The 16,537-nt window shown below is 41.1% G+C and overlaps 1 protein-coding gene across 1 annotated transcript in view; it reads right to left on the minus strand.

Moving 5' to 3' along the window:
- Positions 1–1,352: 1,352 nt before the first annotated feature.
- Positions 1,353–16,537, minus strand: part of LOC131380846 (zinc finger protein 181-like) — a 34,398-nt gene continuing 19,213 nt past the window's right edge. Inside the window, 5 exon segments of the mRNA XM_058425775.1 lie at positions 1,353–1,834; positions 1,837–2,192; positions 2,273–2,419; positions 3,279–3,378; positions 3,635–3,763. Of these exon segments, the coding sequence (XP_058281758.1) occupies positions 1,353–1,834; positions 1,837–2,192; positions 2,273–2,419; positions 3,279–3,378; positions 3,635–3,763 (1,214 nt within the window).

The raw sequence follows: 16,537 nt of genomic DNA on the forward strand, positions 1-16,537 counted from the left end.
ATGTAGTAAGCCCACTGGAAATGGACTCTGAATAATCCTCACCAAAATACTGCTATTCTTAGTACAAAGAGCAGGCGTTTTTCTCTAGGTTTGCTTGTCTCCCACTAAAGGCTATACTAAGGCTAATCTTGGTGAAATTTTTTGCCAGAAATAGTCACAGAGAAAGAGTTTATGAGATACAAAATGATTTTATTAGATACCAAAACCTTTATTCACACCATTTTATTTCTTTTGCAGCTTTAATTTTTAACATTATAACATTTACTGGCTCCTCTGGGTGACTGAATATCTTCACATGCACACTAGCTAAAAATAATTTCTAAGTAGAACTGAACTGAAACTGTAAGCTACTGCTCTAAGAAATGCATAATTACATTTATTTGCTGTCCTGTAGAGCCCTGTTTACAAATAGCATCACTGCAAAGATTTACACGTAATTCCTAAATCCTTCAGGTTGTTCTTCCATTAATCTTCTGATATGTAGCAAGATAAACACTCATAGTGAACATTTTGCTACCTCTCTTAAATGAGAGTTCTCTCCAGTTTGAGTTATTTGTAAAATAAGTGATGCACTTGGAACTGAAGACTTCCCTCAATTTCTAAATTTTCTACATTCATACAGCTTCTCTCCTATAGGAGGTTGTAAAAGATTACTGTTACCTATAGTCTTTCCCACATTTGCTATATGTACAGGGTTTTATCCTAGTGTGAGTATAGTTATGTCAATTAAGGGATTAATACTGAGAAAGGCTTTCCCACATTTATGGTCTTCATATGATTTCTCTACAGTATAAACTCTGATAAATGAAAACATCTGCATCATTGCTGAAAGTCTTCCCATATTCACTACATTCATAAGACTTTTCCGCAGTATAAATTTTTCTGATGTTAAATGAGGATCTATGAATGAACTTTACCATGATAAACACTGCTTCATATAGATTCTCTTCTGTAAGATTTCTCACATGTATAGGGATTCATATGGTCTAGAGGCTTTTCCACACTTACCACACTACTGGGTTTCTCTCCAGTATGTACTCTTTGATGGGCAGTAAGATTTGAGCCTTTGCTGAAAGCTTTCCCACACTCATTACATTTATATGGCTTTTCTCCAGTATGAATTCTCTGATATACAGTAAGGTTTGAACTACAGCTGAGGGTCTTCCAACATTTAATACATTCGTAAGGTTTCTCTCCAGTATGAATTCTGTGATGTTGAAGCAGGGATGACCTATGACTGAAGGCTTTCCCACATATACGGCATTCATTAGATAGAAATCACATTTCAATCTAATGTGATTTCTCAAATGCATATTCAGTGATTCAAGCTGGTTGAAGGATTTCCTGCATTTCTAAACTTCAAAGAGTTTTTCTTCAGTATGAATACTCTGATGTTGAACAGGAAATGAGAGGCTACTGAAGACTTTCAGACATTTGTTGCATTCATATTGTTTCTCCATGGTGTGAATTCTTTGATGTCGAGTAAGGTGTGAGCTACAGCAGAAAGCTTTCCCACATTCTCTACATTCATAAGGCTTCTCTCCAGTATGGATTTTCTGATGATGAATGAGAGATGACCTATGAATGAAGGCCTTTCCACATATGTGACACTCATAGTGTTTTTCTTGCGTATGAATTCTTAGATGTTGAACGAGAAGGGACACATGACTAAAAGACTTTCCACAGTTCGTACATTCATATGGTTTCTCTCCAGTGTGAGTGCTCTGATGGTTAGTAAGTGATGAGCCATGGCTAAAGGCCTTCCCACATTCAATACATTTGTAAGGTTTCTCTCCACTATGGCTTATCAGATGTCGTGTAAGGGATGAGCCAGGCTAAAAGTCTTCCCACATTCACGACATTCATAGGGCTTCTCTCCTGTATGAATTCTCCAATGGCGATTGAGGATTGACTGTTTGCCAAAGGCTTTCCCACATTCACTGCATGTATAGATTTTCTCTCTAATACAAGTCTGGTGAGGAAATGTGCCCTGGTTAACGGCTGCTCCACTTTCATTAGAATTCAAAAGTTTCTTTCCACCACTGAGTCTCTCATTTTTTACAACTCACTTTTTTGGTAAATTCTTCTTTAATATATCATATTTGTGTGAATTCCCTTTAGCAGATTTTTTTTGTGGTTCAGAAAGAGTAGACTTTGAATGAAAGGTGATTCTAAATGTGTCATATTTGTAACTGTCCCCGTGGGGCTTTCTCTAGAGGTGAGAGTTACTGGTCTGAAATGTTCTGCATGAATTCCATGCTTCCCTTCCAACTTCTCTATATGTTCCAAATTCTTAGTAGAATTTGAAAATTCATAACTTTGTTTTAAAACTTTTTCTATTGTTACTGTTTGGAGTGAATCCTCCTTATAAATATCCTTCTTTGTTGATAATTCCTTGTTGTCTCATCTTGATTCCCAACTGAAATATATCAAGAAAGCAAAGCACTGCTTTTTTCTTTTTTTTACTTCTTGAAAAGAAACTTCTATGGTGGAATTAGGAGAAATGGATAAGAAATGAAGCCCCCAGAAAACACATAGTTCAGACAACTCAAATATTTCAATGATTTCTGAACAATGCTCAAATGGAGCAGAGAATACAAACTTCACAGAAGAAGGAGGCATGATAACAGAAATGGGTAAAATAGACATAATAGATAAAACAGTATGTGAAAAAAAGGAAAGTATCAGAAATAAAATGTGGAAGGCATTCTGGATTCCAAGCCATCTCTTTGTGCCTATATTCATGTATGAAAGATTGCATTTTGTCTCATAGCCTTTTTCTCCAACCTTCCATTAATCTCAATTTGCTGCCAGATTAACATGCTTAAAATACAGAATTGATACTACTACATTAAACAGTTGCAGTAAAAACAAAATAATCTAAGTGCTCTTTATAGCTGACAAAGATTTAGGCCTTCTGAGGTTATGAGGAAACTGTGAATCATATCACTTATTGGACATTAGAAAATATTATTCCTAGGAACATATTTTATATGTTTTTCCTTATGTAGATTTAAGAAAGAATAATTTGCCTTACTTTGTCATGAATAGAGTAACAATTTGAATTATTATAATGGCAAAAACCTCTAACCTTGATTAGATGACATGGGTGATACAGATAATTTGGGATAGAGGAACAATTATTTTGAAAATCTAAGCTAAATATCCCTCAATTTTTCATTTATATTTGAGATATTTGAAGATAGTATTCCTAAAATGTCTCCACACTCACTACAAACATCTTTAACCAAATCTCCCTTTGTCTCATTCACCATGACTCACCTGGAATCATACCTTTTGACAGTTTTTTCTCCACCCTCCAGGGCTCTTTCCCAACCTCCAACAACGTGATCACATATGGCTTAGTTACGGAAAGACCTGCTTACAGGAAGAATATAGAATTGTTTAAGCTATGGTCCTCTATTATGAGAGGCCATCACAAGAGGGACCACAGGTATGGATGAGGGGGGTTCATTGAAATGGAAAGATAAGCTTCAGGCAGGGCACAACAGAGCTGCACATTTCCTTGGGAACATGCTACAAAATTCAGCCATTCACTTAGGAGGATCTCCAGCAATTCAGGGTGGCAAAAGAAAGGTGTCCCCTATTGGAGTGGATGGGGTGATATCCTTACCTACAGAGACCAGGTTCTTGTAATTCTGGACCATCACATCCTTGTATAAGTCCCTCTGAGCAGAATCTAGGCATGCCCACTCTTCATGAGAGAAGTCTATAGCCACATCGCTAAATGTCACCTGAAATAGCAAATATATTTAGGCTTAGCCATAGCCCAGGCCTCTTCTGTCACTAAAAAAGGGGTAAAATTAGCCGGCTTGTGGAAGAAATGGAACAAGATTCAGGAGTTGTGACGAAGGTTGGGAATGTGATCTCAGTTAAGTAATAATAGGACAGTTATGTAGATGGGATTATTACATAATAAGGGGGACAGTTATGTGCTTAGAATTATTATACAATAAGGGTGAGAGACAAATATGAGAGCTTTGCTTCAGTAGAGTTAACTTTTTGTTAAAAGTTATAGAATTATCTGAATTTTTAAAAATCAGCATTTAACATTTGACAGCACAGAGTCAAGTATTTGGTTATATCTTTTATAGCTTAAGTACTAGGTAAGTAATTAAAATATGAGGATAAAGTGGTTGTCTCTCAAATGGGATACTCAGGATGATCCACTAAGGCTCACAAAAAATGGGTTCAGAAAAAAGACATCTTTATATTAAAGATTGATAGACATACACTGTTACAGTTTGATTGTATCTCCCAAAAAGCATGTATTGAATTTAATCACCCTTCTAACAGTATTGGGAGGTGAGATCTTTACGAGATGATTAGGTCTTGAGGGCTCTGCCCTCATGAATGGATTAATGTCATCATCATGGGAGTGTGTTCCTTATTTAAAAAATGAGTCTGGGGCCCCTTTTACCTCTCTGTCTTCTCTTTGCCCATCCACCATAAAAAGACACAGCAACATGGCCCTTGCCAGACACTTTCCCTTTGATCTTGGACTTCCCAGTCTCCAAAACCATGAGAAGTCAATTTCTTTTATTTATTTATTTCTTTTTTTATTTTTTATTTTTTATTTTTTTTGAGATGGAGTCTCACTCTATTGCCCAGGCTAGAGTACAATGGCGTGATCTCGGCTCACTGCAACCTCCGTCTCCTGGATTCAAGTGATTCTCCTGTCTCAGCCTCCCAAGCAGTTGGGATTACAGGCACGTGCCACCATGCCAGGCTAATTTTTGTATTTTTAGTAGAGACGGGGTTTCACCATGTTGGCCAGGCTGGTCTTGAACTCCTGATCTCAAGTGATCCACCCACCTCAGCCTCCCAAAGTGCTGGGATTACAGGTGTGAGCCACCATGCCCGGCCAAGAAGTCAATTTCTATTGTTTGTAAATTACTCAGTCTGTGGTATTCTGTTACAGCAGCACAAATGGACTAAAACATACACATAACTGATTCATAAAAAAGAAAAATATATTTATGGCATATACTTAAACTTTGTGCTGATAGACATTTAATAACTAAAATATGAGGCCCCTGGGTGAAAAGACTGAAGGCTGGTTTCATGTCATAGACCAGGGGCCACTAACCCCCAGGACATGGACTCGTACTGGTCTATGGCCTGTTAGGAACTGGGCCACACAGCAGGAGGTGTGTGGTGGGCAAGTGAGCATTACAACCTGAGCTCCACCTCCTGTTAGATCAGCCGTGGCATTACATTCTCATAGGAGCGCAATCCCTATTGTGAACTGTGCATGCAAGGGATCGAGGCTGCACACCCCTTATGAGAATCTAACTAATGTCTGAGGATCTGAGGTGGAACAGTTTCATCCCCAAACCAACACCTCCCACTTCTGTGGAAAAATTGTCTTCCATGAAACCGATCCCTGGTGCCAAAAACGTTGGGCACCCCTGCCACAGACAGTCCTTAACTAGGACTTGAAACTAAGAGGGGGGGAAGAAAAGGTACATTTCAAAGAAAACATTCTAAGGAAATGCTCACAGATGTGCTTAGAAATTCCTCTCAATAGTACTCATTTCAAAGTATTATGTAAAATAGTAAAACTTTAGAAGTTTAAATATTCAATAATACCCTATTGGCTAGTCAAATTATATGTGCAAAAATATAGCCATTTAATATAGCGTTATTACTGTCTTTGATTTGTGAAAGACTGCTCTACTGTGGTAATTTTTTAGCTCTGAGAGTTAATTCAGAATTGTATTACTTTATTTGGATATTTTGCATGCAGTTTCACCAGTGACACTGGTCTCTGGTTTTAAAGGCAGAATTTACTTTTGTCAGGTGTTGGGAAAATAATTAAAATTCAAATCTCCTGCCAATGGTAGAAAATCCTTTCCACAAATGTAGAAAAGAAAGAAAACAGTTTTATTACTGAATAAGCATTAAATAAGTCCTTGATGCACGTCACAGGCAATCCACTAATGAGATCAAAAGGAAATCTCACTCATCCTTTTATATCACCAAGCAGATACAGTCCAATACATACATTTTCCAAATAAACAATAACTTATCCAAGTAAGACCTGACTGTTCAATTTGCTACACATAATTTATCCTAAATTCACCCGTTAATTGGAGTTGACACTATTAGTTAATTGCCTTTATCCTAAATAAAAATCACATTTCTCATATCTTTATGACAAACAAGCCAGGGATGCTTCTTTCTTCCCCTGCAGTTGCCCGGGCAGCTTGAAATGTTCACTCATCTCTGTCCCCAAAAGAACATAGGATATCTGTCCTAGCACTTATTTAAATTTCCTATGCTTTCTTACTTTTCTACAGTGCTGCAATCCTCAATACAGGAGCCACTAGCCAATTTGGCTACCTACATTTAAATTAATTAAAATGTAAAAATAAAATAAAATTTAAAATTCAGTTCCTCAGTTGCTTAAGCCACAATCCAAGTACTCAATAGTCATATGGGGCTGGTGGCTACTGTACTGACCAGTACACATGCAGAGCACTTCCACCACTACAGAAAGTTCTCTTAGACAATACTGCAGTAGATCATGAAGTCCTGTGTGTGTCAGTGTACACTGAGATCCATGTACAACTTTTCCTAACAGGTACTTCATAAGTGTTTAGAAGATGAACCAATGAATGTTTTTGGTATTAGTTCACTTTAGCCTTTACTTTTTTTTTTTTTTAAGAGACAGGGTCTTGCTCTGTTGCTAGGCTGGAGTACAGTGACATAATCATAGCTCACTGCAGCCTCACACCCCTGGGCTCAAGCAATCTTCCCACCTCATCAGCCTCCCGAGTAGCTGGGACAACAGACATGTACCACCGTGCCAGTTTTTCAATTCTAATTATCTATTTTTTCAAAGAAAATATACTTCACTCAACATGTACATCTGCTACTTACATCCCCTCCTATGCAAGCTTCACCTTCCATGCCATGATTCTGCCCCACCAGTTCTTCATTACTCATCTTATTAACTCCACAATTACTTACTAAGCATCTATTTGGTGCCAGATACCACTCTGGGTACTGAAGCTATAACAGTCAACAAAAAAGAAAAAACATGCCTCCCACCAAGAACAGACAATGAGCACGTGCATATACTGAACATACAGTACATCAGCTAGTGAGTGACACGTGCTGTGGAAAACAACAAAGCAGTGATGGAGGAGTGGAAGTTCTAGGTGTTCAGGGAAGCTTTTCTGAGGAAGTAACCACCAGAACCCAAAATGTACTAAAAGATTGGACTTATATGTCCTTAATGAATGTGTCAAATGAGTCTCCTGGGAGGAGCATGTTATTAATATCATGTCATACCTGTGCTCTTAGAGAAAGAAAGAGGGATGCAGTTCAGATCTTGTCTGCAGATATTGTACATGATGCCAAAGCTAACAAGGTACCCTCTGAGTAGCCTGGGAAAGGTGTGTTGCATGCCTTCAAAGGTGGGGATAAATTGCAGTAGAGAGGCTGTTGAAATTGGCACCAAACAGATCATGTTAGCCAAATCTGTAAGAGCAAAATACATACCAGTTGTTGACGGAATAGAATCAGCAATGTTAATAATATTGGATATTGGCTATGGAGACCTCAATGGATGGGTCCACAGCATTAAGGTGTAGTAATCCATCAGGAATTTTATGCTGTTTAGAGAAGAATAAAAACTTAAAAGATAGGAAATAAACTAAATGAAAAAAATAAACTAAAATATATAGCTGGGCAAAATGTATTATATTAATTAATGCCCAAAGTATGAGGGTTGAAAGAGGGAGAGTTGAATTAATGCAGAGACCATGAACAAGGAAAGGTGAACGTGTACTTTTATTGTTAAATTGCGTGATGAATAATGCAATTGACCATTATAAATAGAAATTCAACTACATGAAGCTTCAATATCTTATAGCCCATCCTGAGGCTATCCAGATGCTCTACCTTACGTACCTCATTAGCATAAACTCTGATGTCATCAGTGGGGCTCACTATTAATAACAAAAGACACTCCTATCACTCAGGACATTCCAGGGGTTTCAGCACTCTGAGAGGAACTGGTTACAAAGACCAAATATATGTCCTACCACAATCTTGTTTGATCTTCTCTCAACTTCCTTGATCTGTGCTTTTTGATGTCTACGTCAGTAAGTTTGGAAAACTTTCAGTCATTATCACTTCAAATAGGTTTTCTGCTTCTTTCTGTCCTTCTCTAGGATTCATTCTCATTATGCCCATGTTACATCTTTTATAACTGTCCATAGTTCTTGGATATTCTGTTTCAGTTCCCTCCCTCTCTCTCTCCTTTTCTCTCTTTTTGCTTTCCAGTTTGAGAAGTTTCCATCAACATGTTTCACACTCACAGATTCTTTCCTTGACCTTCTGTATTCTGTTGATAAGCCCATCAAAGACATTCTTCATTTCTGTTACAGTTTTTTTTATTTCTAGCATTTCCTTTTAATTTTTTTTTTTGTGTGTGTTTGCCTCTCTCTGCTTACATTACACATGTGTTCTTGCATGTTGGCCACTCTTTCCATTAGAATCCTTAGCATATTAATCATAGTTTAAAATCCTAGTGTGATAATTCCAACCTCTCTGCCCCAGTGTCTAGTTGTGATAGCTGCTTTGTCTCTTCATAATGTGTTTCTTCCTGCTGCATTAGTCTTCTTGGGTTATTCTTCTTAACAGAATGCCACAGACTGAATGACATAAACAACAGAAATTTATTTGCTCACAATCCTGGAGGATGGAATGCCTAGATCAAGGTGTCAGCAGAGTTGGGTTTTGGTGAGGACTCTCTTGCAGGCATGCAGACAGCTGCCTTCTTGCTGTGTCCTGACATGGCCTTCAGTCTGCTAGCACACACCCTGGGTGTCTCTTCCTTTTCCTATAAGGACTCTAGTCTTATTTGTTTAGGGATCCATCCTTACGCCTCGTTTAACCTTAATGACCTCTTTAAGGTCTCTGTCTCCAATACAATCACACTGGGGGTTAGGGTTTTAACATGAATTTGCTGGGGAGGGATGGGCACAACTCAGTCTAGAGCATTTACCTTTTATCATGTTATGCTATTTTTGTTGATAGCCAGACATGATGTATTGGGTAAGATGAACTAAGGTTAATAGGACTTTACTGCGAGGTTTTATGTTTATCTGGCTAGAATTTTGGCTGTTTATTATTTGCTGTAGCAGTAGATTTCAGGGGATTAAGTTTCCTCTAATATCCTTGTTGGTATCTCTGCTGGTGTCTGTGGGTTTCCCTAGAAATTCCTGTCTGTCTCTTGCAGCTCTACCAGTTACCATCTACTGTTTTTTGTTTATTATTATTTTTATTTAGTTTATTATTGTTTGAAGCAAAGTATCCCTCCGTCACCCAGGCTGGAGTACAGTGGTGCAATCTCGGCTCACTGCAACCTCTGCTTCCCAGGATCAAGTGATTCTTTTGCCTCAGTTTTCCAAGTAGCTGGAATTACAGATGCATGCCACCACGCCCAGCTAATTTTTGTATTTTTAGTAGAGACATGGTTTCGGCATGTTGGCCAGGCTGGTCTTGAACTCCTGACCTCAAGTGATCCACCCACCTCAGCCTCCCAAAGTGCTGGGATTATAGGCACGGGCCACTGCGCCTGGCCCATCTGCTGTTATTATACTGCAGACCTGTTGATGTGGTGATAAGGTATTGTGGAGAGGCAGCATTTTTTAATCTCATGATTACATCTCAGTTTTATTAGTGAGACTGAGTCCCTGGGCTGACCTTCAGAAAAATTTCTTAGCTGTCTTTTCTTCCTTTATTTGAGATAGGAAGGCTAGATGGAACCGACTGACTAGTTCTTCTCACAGGTCACACACGATTTGGTAAAGTAGTTTCCTGAGGGCAGGCTTTTGTTATGTAGCACAGAATACTCTGGGCTTATTTCAAAATGCTTATGTTTACTTGGGTGTGTCTTAGAATGATTATTTCCCCTTCCTCCTCCTTGAAGCATGAGATAATTGTTCTGTAGTCTTCATCATGAGAATATGGTGGGTCTCTTGGAGGTAAATCTCATGAAAATATGGGTGCTGCTGCCATGATAAGACTGGGCTCCCAGGAGTTTTTAAGACTAAGGCTTGTCGACTTAGCCTCCAGCAATTTGTTAATTACTGTTCACCTGTCAGTTGTTGGCTCCAGAGGCTTCTGTCCTCAAAATCTGATCCCCTATATTTGCTGTGTCTCCAGTTTGGGGGGGCATTGCCTTGCCCTATGGCCTCAATACTCTGATGGATCTAAGAAGAGTTACTGATTTTCAGTTTGTTCAACTTTTTGTTGTGGCGAGGATGGGAGTAACAAGCTCTTTAGATGTTGGAGTGGAAACCACAAATACATATATATGTACTATTTCTCATTATCAAGTTTTATTTTCCCCATTCTTTTGTCAAAACAAATGTTGGATAGTTATAAAAGCTATACAGCATATTTGTCCACTAATTTCATCATTTTCATCATTTTTGTGCCTCTCAATTCACTCTTCTGGTTAATGATTTTTATATCACTACTTCTTTGTGTGCATGGTTATTATTTATTGGATGTCAGACACTGAATTTTACATTGTTGAATGTTGTATTTGTTTGTATCACTTTAAACAATGTTGGACCTTGGTATGCCAATCAATAAAATTACTTAGCAGCAAGTTTTCCTCTTGCCTGCTTGGCACTAGGTCTTTCTGTTTTAAACTTTTTAAATATAAGACCAGAACAGCCTTGAGTCTCTCAGCCCCATTCTTTAGGTGATACCTTTCTATCTGGTGTTTTCTATACTAATAGGTGTTCCATACTGGCAGGTGAACACACAATTCCCAGCCCTGGATGAGCTCAAATAATTGTTTGTGATATTGCTTTGTAGGGGTTCCTTTCTAAACCTCAGGTAGTATCTGGTCATGCTTGTGCAGATCGGGACTTAGCCAAAGATTTACATGGATACTTCTGCAAATCTTTGCCTCTTTCCCCTCTCCTATTATCCCACCTAAATTATACCCATGGTGGTCACCATATATACTTATTTTTCTTCTACACTGTAAGCAGGAATAATTGTAGGGCTCACATGTTGTAACCGAGTGAGTTACAGAGAAACGCCACACTCTGAGATGAATTCGGGTGTCCTTTATTAGCTGGCGACTGAGAGATGGCTAGTGCTCAAAATTTTCTAGGCCCCAAAGAAGGGGCTAGATTTTCTTTTATACTTTGGTTTAGAAAGGAGAGGGGGGGAGTCTAGTTAAAACAATCTTACAGAAGTAAAGCAGGCAAAAAGTTATAAGGATAAATGGTTACAGGAAAGCAAACAGTTCCAGGTGCAGGAGATTTAAATCTATCACAAGGTGATAGACGCGGGGCTTTGGGTGTTATCAACCAGATGAATTCCTAGGAATTGTGGATATAGCTTGCCACAGTATCTTATCAGTTAATTGCATCCTTGGATGTGCTGGGAGTCTGCTTGCACAAGTTAAGTCCTTGAGGAAGGGGGTGGGTAAGGGGCTGTAAGTGAAGGAGTCAAGATGGAGTCTGTCTGGCTCTCTCAGCTAAGGGAGAATTAATTCAGGTTAAAACAAGGTTGGGTATCACATTCCCCACTTGTTTTTGGGGAATCAAATAATTGACTCCTCAGTTATAACAAGGGGGTTATATTGGGTTTTAAGGTACATAAGCTTGACAGAAGCTATGTGTTGTTTTACAAAGTTAAGAAACCAATTTAACATACAAGGCTCAAAGACTAAGCCTAACAATAGGAGGAGAAAGGGTCCAGCTAACCCAGTGATTAGAGTAGTTAGCCATGGATTCCAGTTAAACATGCTTTGGTACCAGGGGGTGTTATTTTCTCGTTCTTGCTGGTGTCTGTCTAGGTTTTCTCGAACTCTTTGGAGAGTATCTATTATGACTCCAGACTGATTGGCATAGAAGCAACAACTCTCTCCTAGAGTGGCACATACCTCCTTGGGAGAGAAATAGCAGATCTAAGCCTCGGCGGTTTTGAAGAACTACTTCAGCTAGAGACTTTACTTGGGTATGGAGTATATTTATGGCTGATTGGAGATTGCTTAAATCAGCATCTACTTGTTGAGACAGGGACATTAGTCCAGTTTCTCCCTGAACCAGGGCAGCCGTGCTGATGGCTGCTGATCTGGCTATGCTAAGGCCGGCCAGGAGGGGCACAAGGAGTGGGGTGGCTCAGCGAAACCTGGGATGTAATTCAGGGGGAGCAATGAGAAGTTGTCCTTCTGGCCCACTGTACACGTAGACCTGGGGGAGTACATGAACCAACGCACACAGGAGAGGTCCTGGTTCAGTTCAATCGATGCGGCGAGTGAGACCTGAAGTGCAGGCTAACCAGGTGTTGTTAGGTGCCTGGTAGGAGACTGAGGTGCTTAAGGAGGTAAGCATAGACTGATTACAGGTAGCCTGAAAGAGAGAAGCAGATAAGTTATATCCGGTGCTAATTAGACAACAAGCATTTCCGGACACGTCTCCTAATGGGAGGGCATGGAGGCATGTACGACAAGAAAGAGAGCCAATTTTAAGCGCGGCTTCTACTCCTAATCCAATATAATATGGGGGTTTGTCCTTTAGGCACAACCAACAATCTCGGGCTAGTTTAGGCTGGGTGAGATTGAGGAGGTGATGTACCCCGCTTAGAATGGACATCAGGCTGGGTTGGAGGTGCTGTCATTGCAGCTGAGGTTTGGGAACCAGGAATGGTGGTGGGACAGTTAAATCAACCTTGTCTGGGTGTTTTTGGAACATGGGGTCACCTAAATCAGTTAAAAGCCTGATTGGCTTAGAAGGGCTCCATGGGACCAGGACTTTTTTTTTTGGATGGTGAACATAGTTCCAACATCAAATCCCAGGATATAAAGCCTTAATCCCCATGACATGCCATAATGCCATTGAGCTAAATTAGGATTATGAACAGTTATAGTAAGGGGATTACAATTTCTCTTAGTCCACAGTTTAGGTCGGGAAGCACGAGCTATGGAAAGGGTTGAAGATCGGGTTGATCCCCCAGAGTAGGTGGCCAAAGTTACACATGTCCAGTCAGGGCAAAAAACTGGTAAGAATCTCGACAACTAGAGTTAGGGTGATTTCCAGGACAGAGGTAAAAGTCAACATTCTGAAGTCCTTTTTCTGCACCTTTGGGGTTTCCACATCCAGTCTGGCTTCTGGAGTGTCCAAATCCCACAGCAAGGTCGACGATACCTGCTCCTATGACTGGCAGATTGCGCTGTTCTTCATGGGTACGGGCAGGCTCTGGGAACAAATTACATAAATCGACTGCAAAAGAGACTTCCTTGGAGGTTCCTGCCTTCCAAGTAGTGTTTGCAAACACACATCCTGCTGTGAAAGAAGTGAGGAGGAAAGAGTAGGATGGGGAAGAAGGCATAATAGGTGGAAACAAAAATAGAGGTAAATAAAAAGAATTAATCTGATGGTTTCACTTGACTTAGCGGCAGTTTTAAGGGGCCTGGCCCACGCTTGGGGACCTGTGTTTCTTGTTGGGCTCTGTTGGCCTTTTTGATGTGACAGTGATGAATCCAAGACGCAATGCCATCCACTTTCGGAGCCATGGTGTGTGTGTGTGGTGAGGATGACTGTATGAAGTCCATTCCAGGCAGGAATGAGTCCTTCTTTCTGGAACTTTTTAATGTACACCAGGTCACCCGACTGGAAAGAGTGGCAGGGCCCCGTCTGGTCAGGAACTGGATTGGGGTGAGCTCCCCGGACAAGCAGCTGGATGATGTCTTGTACCTGTTGGAGAGGCTTCCTGATTTTTACTGGCCTGAAGATCTGAAGCCTGTTTTTCCTCTTCTGGGGAATATTTTGGGTGATCTGGCAAGTCAGGTTGCAGAAAGGACACTGCAGGCAGCAGGGTCAGAGGTGCAACTGGGAGTCCAGCTACCTCCTGGGCTGTAGAGTCTGCTCTTTGGTTACCATGGGCAATGGCCATGTCTTCTTTTTGATGTCCTTTGCAGTGAATGACAGCCACCTGCTGGCAGTGCTTGGGCCTACAGTATATCCATCTCTGTAGTAACGGCAGCACCAGCCTTTCGAACTCCCTGCTCAAGGAAGCTGCTATCATCTGTAAACACGGTGGCATCTGCCTCCTTTAAAGGCACATCTTGGAGATAAGGTCGGCCAGTTTCTGTTGCCTCCAACAGTTCTTGGCAGTCATGGACAGGTGTGGTAAGGTCTGTCTCTTGGTGGTGGGAGTGGGGATTCACAGGATGGCTTCACACTGGTGAGTGTCCTTTTTCCTTTGTTTATCTTGTACCTTAGGTAGGACACTCTAGGAAGACAAAGCTGGGCCTTTTTGGCCAAGACCCAATATCTGAGCTCCTGAAGGAGGTAATGTAGGTCCCTAGTATGTTGCAGGCAGCTGTCAGTAGTTTCAGTAGCCAACAAAATGTCGTCTATGTACTGAAGAAGAGTACAATTGGGGTGACTGGCTCCGAATGCTATAAGATCCTGTTGGAGGGCTTCCCCAGAAAGGATGGGGAATTTTTAAAGCCTTGAGGTAACCGAGTCCAAGTTAATTGGGTGGTGTCTCCTGAGCCAGGATCTGTCCATTCAAAAGCAAACATAGGTTGGCTTTTGAGGGCCAGAGGAATAGCAAAGAAGGCATCCTTTAAGTCAAGGACAGTGTATACTGTATGTTCTGGTGGGAGCAGGCTGAGTAAAGCATAAGGGTTGGGGACAGTTGGATGGATGGTAACTGTCCACCTGTTAACCTCCCTCAAGTCCTGCACAGGCTGGTAATCATTTGTTCCAGGTTTCTGGGCCGGCAACAATGGAGTATTCCAGGTGGACTGACATGGTGTGTGTATGCCAGCTTGTAACAGTCGCTGAATATGGAGATTGATCCCCTCTCCAGCCCGCTGACTCATAGGATACTGTTTTACCTGGACTGGCAGGGCAGTGGCCAGAAGTTCTACAACTACTGGCAGATGATGCTTTGCTAGTCCCGGGGGGTTTGACTCGGCCCAGACTCAAGGAAAGAGAGTCTATAGGTCTAATAGGAGAGAATTAGTTTTATTCTCCAATGGTTGTGATGGTGAAACCAAAAGATATTCCTCCGACAGAGTGGTAGTTAGCAGGAGTTGGGCAGTAGGGGGCACTGTGTCCCCTAGCGTGAGGTAGCCTGCTGGGCTGAGAAAGCGATAGAAGCCTGTAACTTACGGAGCAGGTCTCATCTGAGAAGGGGAAAGGGGCATTCTGGGACTACAAGAAATGAGTGAGTTACTCTTTTCTGTCCTAAACTCACTTATCATGAGTGGGTGACAGGATATTCCTGAATAGCTCCAGTTGCCCCTTGTACAGCCACTCTTTTATTAGAGACACTGCCTAAGGGTGTCTGCAGTACCGAGTGTTCCACCCCAGTATCTATTAGGAAGTGTACATGCTGGCCCCCCACTGTAGCAGTCACCATGGGCTCCTGGAGGCCAAGTGAAAGGGAGCCCCTATCCCGTCAGTCATCAGACTCCGCTGTGGGGAGGGTGAGGACCTTTTTCTTTTCTGGTTTTTCCTCTGGCTTTAACGGGCATTCCTTCTTCTAGTGTCCTATCTGCTTGCAATAAGCACATTGCTTTTTCTCCAGGGGAGCCCGCTCGCCTTTCTTGCCTTTTTGGCTGGGACCTGGGGTTCCCTGGCCATTCCTCTGTGATGGGGGCCCTTACTTTTTGGCTTCCTGGATGGCCGCCACTAAGATTTTTGCTTGTCTTTTGGATGCTTTATCAGCAGCCTTTTCAGTTGCCTCAGCTGCCTGTTTTTGTTTTTCTTTTTTTTTCATAATAATTTTTTTTTTTTATTATACTTTAGGGTTTTAGGGTACATGTGCACAATGTGCAGGTTTGTTACATATGTATCCATGTGCCATGTTGATTTCCTGCACCCATTAACTCATCATTTAGCATTAGGTGTATCTCCTAATGCTGTCCCTCCCTCCTCCCCCAACCCCACAACAGTCCCCGGAGTGTGATGTTCCCCTTCCTGTGTCCATGAGTTCTCATTGTTCAATTCCCACCTATGAGTGAGAACATGCGGTGTTTGGTTTTTTGTCCTTGCGATAGTTTACTGAGAATGATGTTTTCCAGTTTCATCCATGTCCCTACAAAGGACACGAACTCATCATTTTTTATGGCTGCATAGTATTCCATGGTGTATATGTGCCACATTTTCTTAATCCAGTCTATCGTTGTTGGACATTTGGGTTGGTTCCAACTCTTTGCTATTGTGAATAGTGCTGCAATAAACATACGTGTGCATGTGTCTTTATAGCAGCATGATTTATAGTCCTTTGGGTATATACCCAGTAATGGGATGGCTGGGTCAAATGGTATTTCTAGTTCGAGATCCCTGAGGAATTGCCACACTGACTTCCACAATGGTTGAACTAGTTTACAGTCCCACCAACAGTGTAAAAGTGTTCCTGTTTCTCCACATCCTCTCCAGCACCTGTTGTTTCCTGATTTTTTAATGATGGCCATTCTAACTGGTGTGAGATGGTATCTCACTGTGGTTTTGATTTG

Source organism: Hylobates moloch, unplaced genomic scaffold (genome assembly GCF_009828535.3).
Source record: "Hylobates moloch isolate HMO894 unplaced genomic scaffold, HMol_V3 SCAFFOLD_12, whole genome shotgun sequence".
Classification (NCBI taxonomy): Eukaryota; Metazoa; Chordata; class Mammalia; order Primates; family Hylobatidae; genus Hylobates; species Hylobates moloch.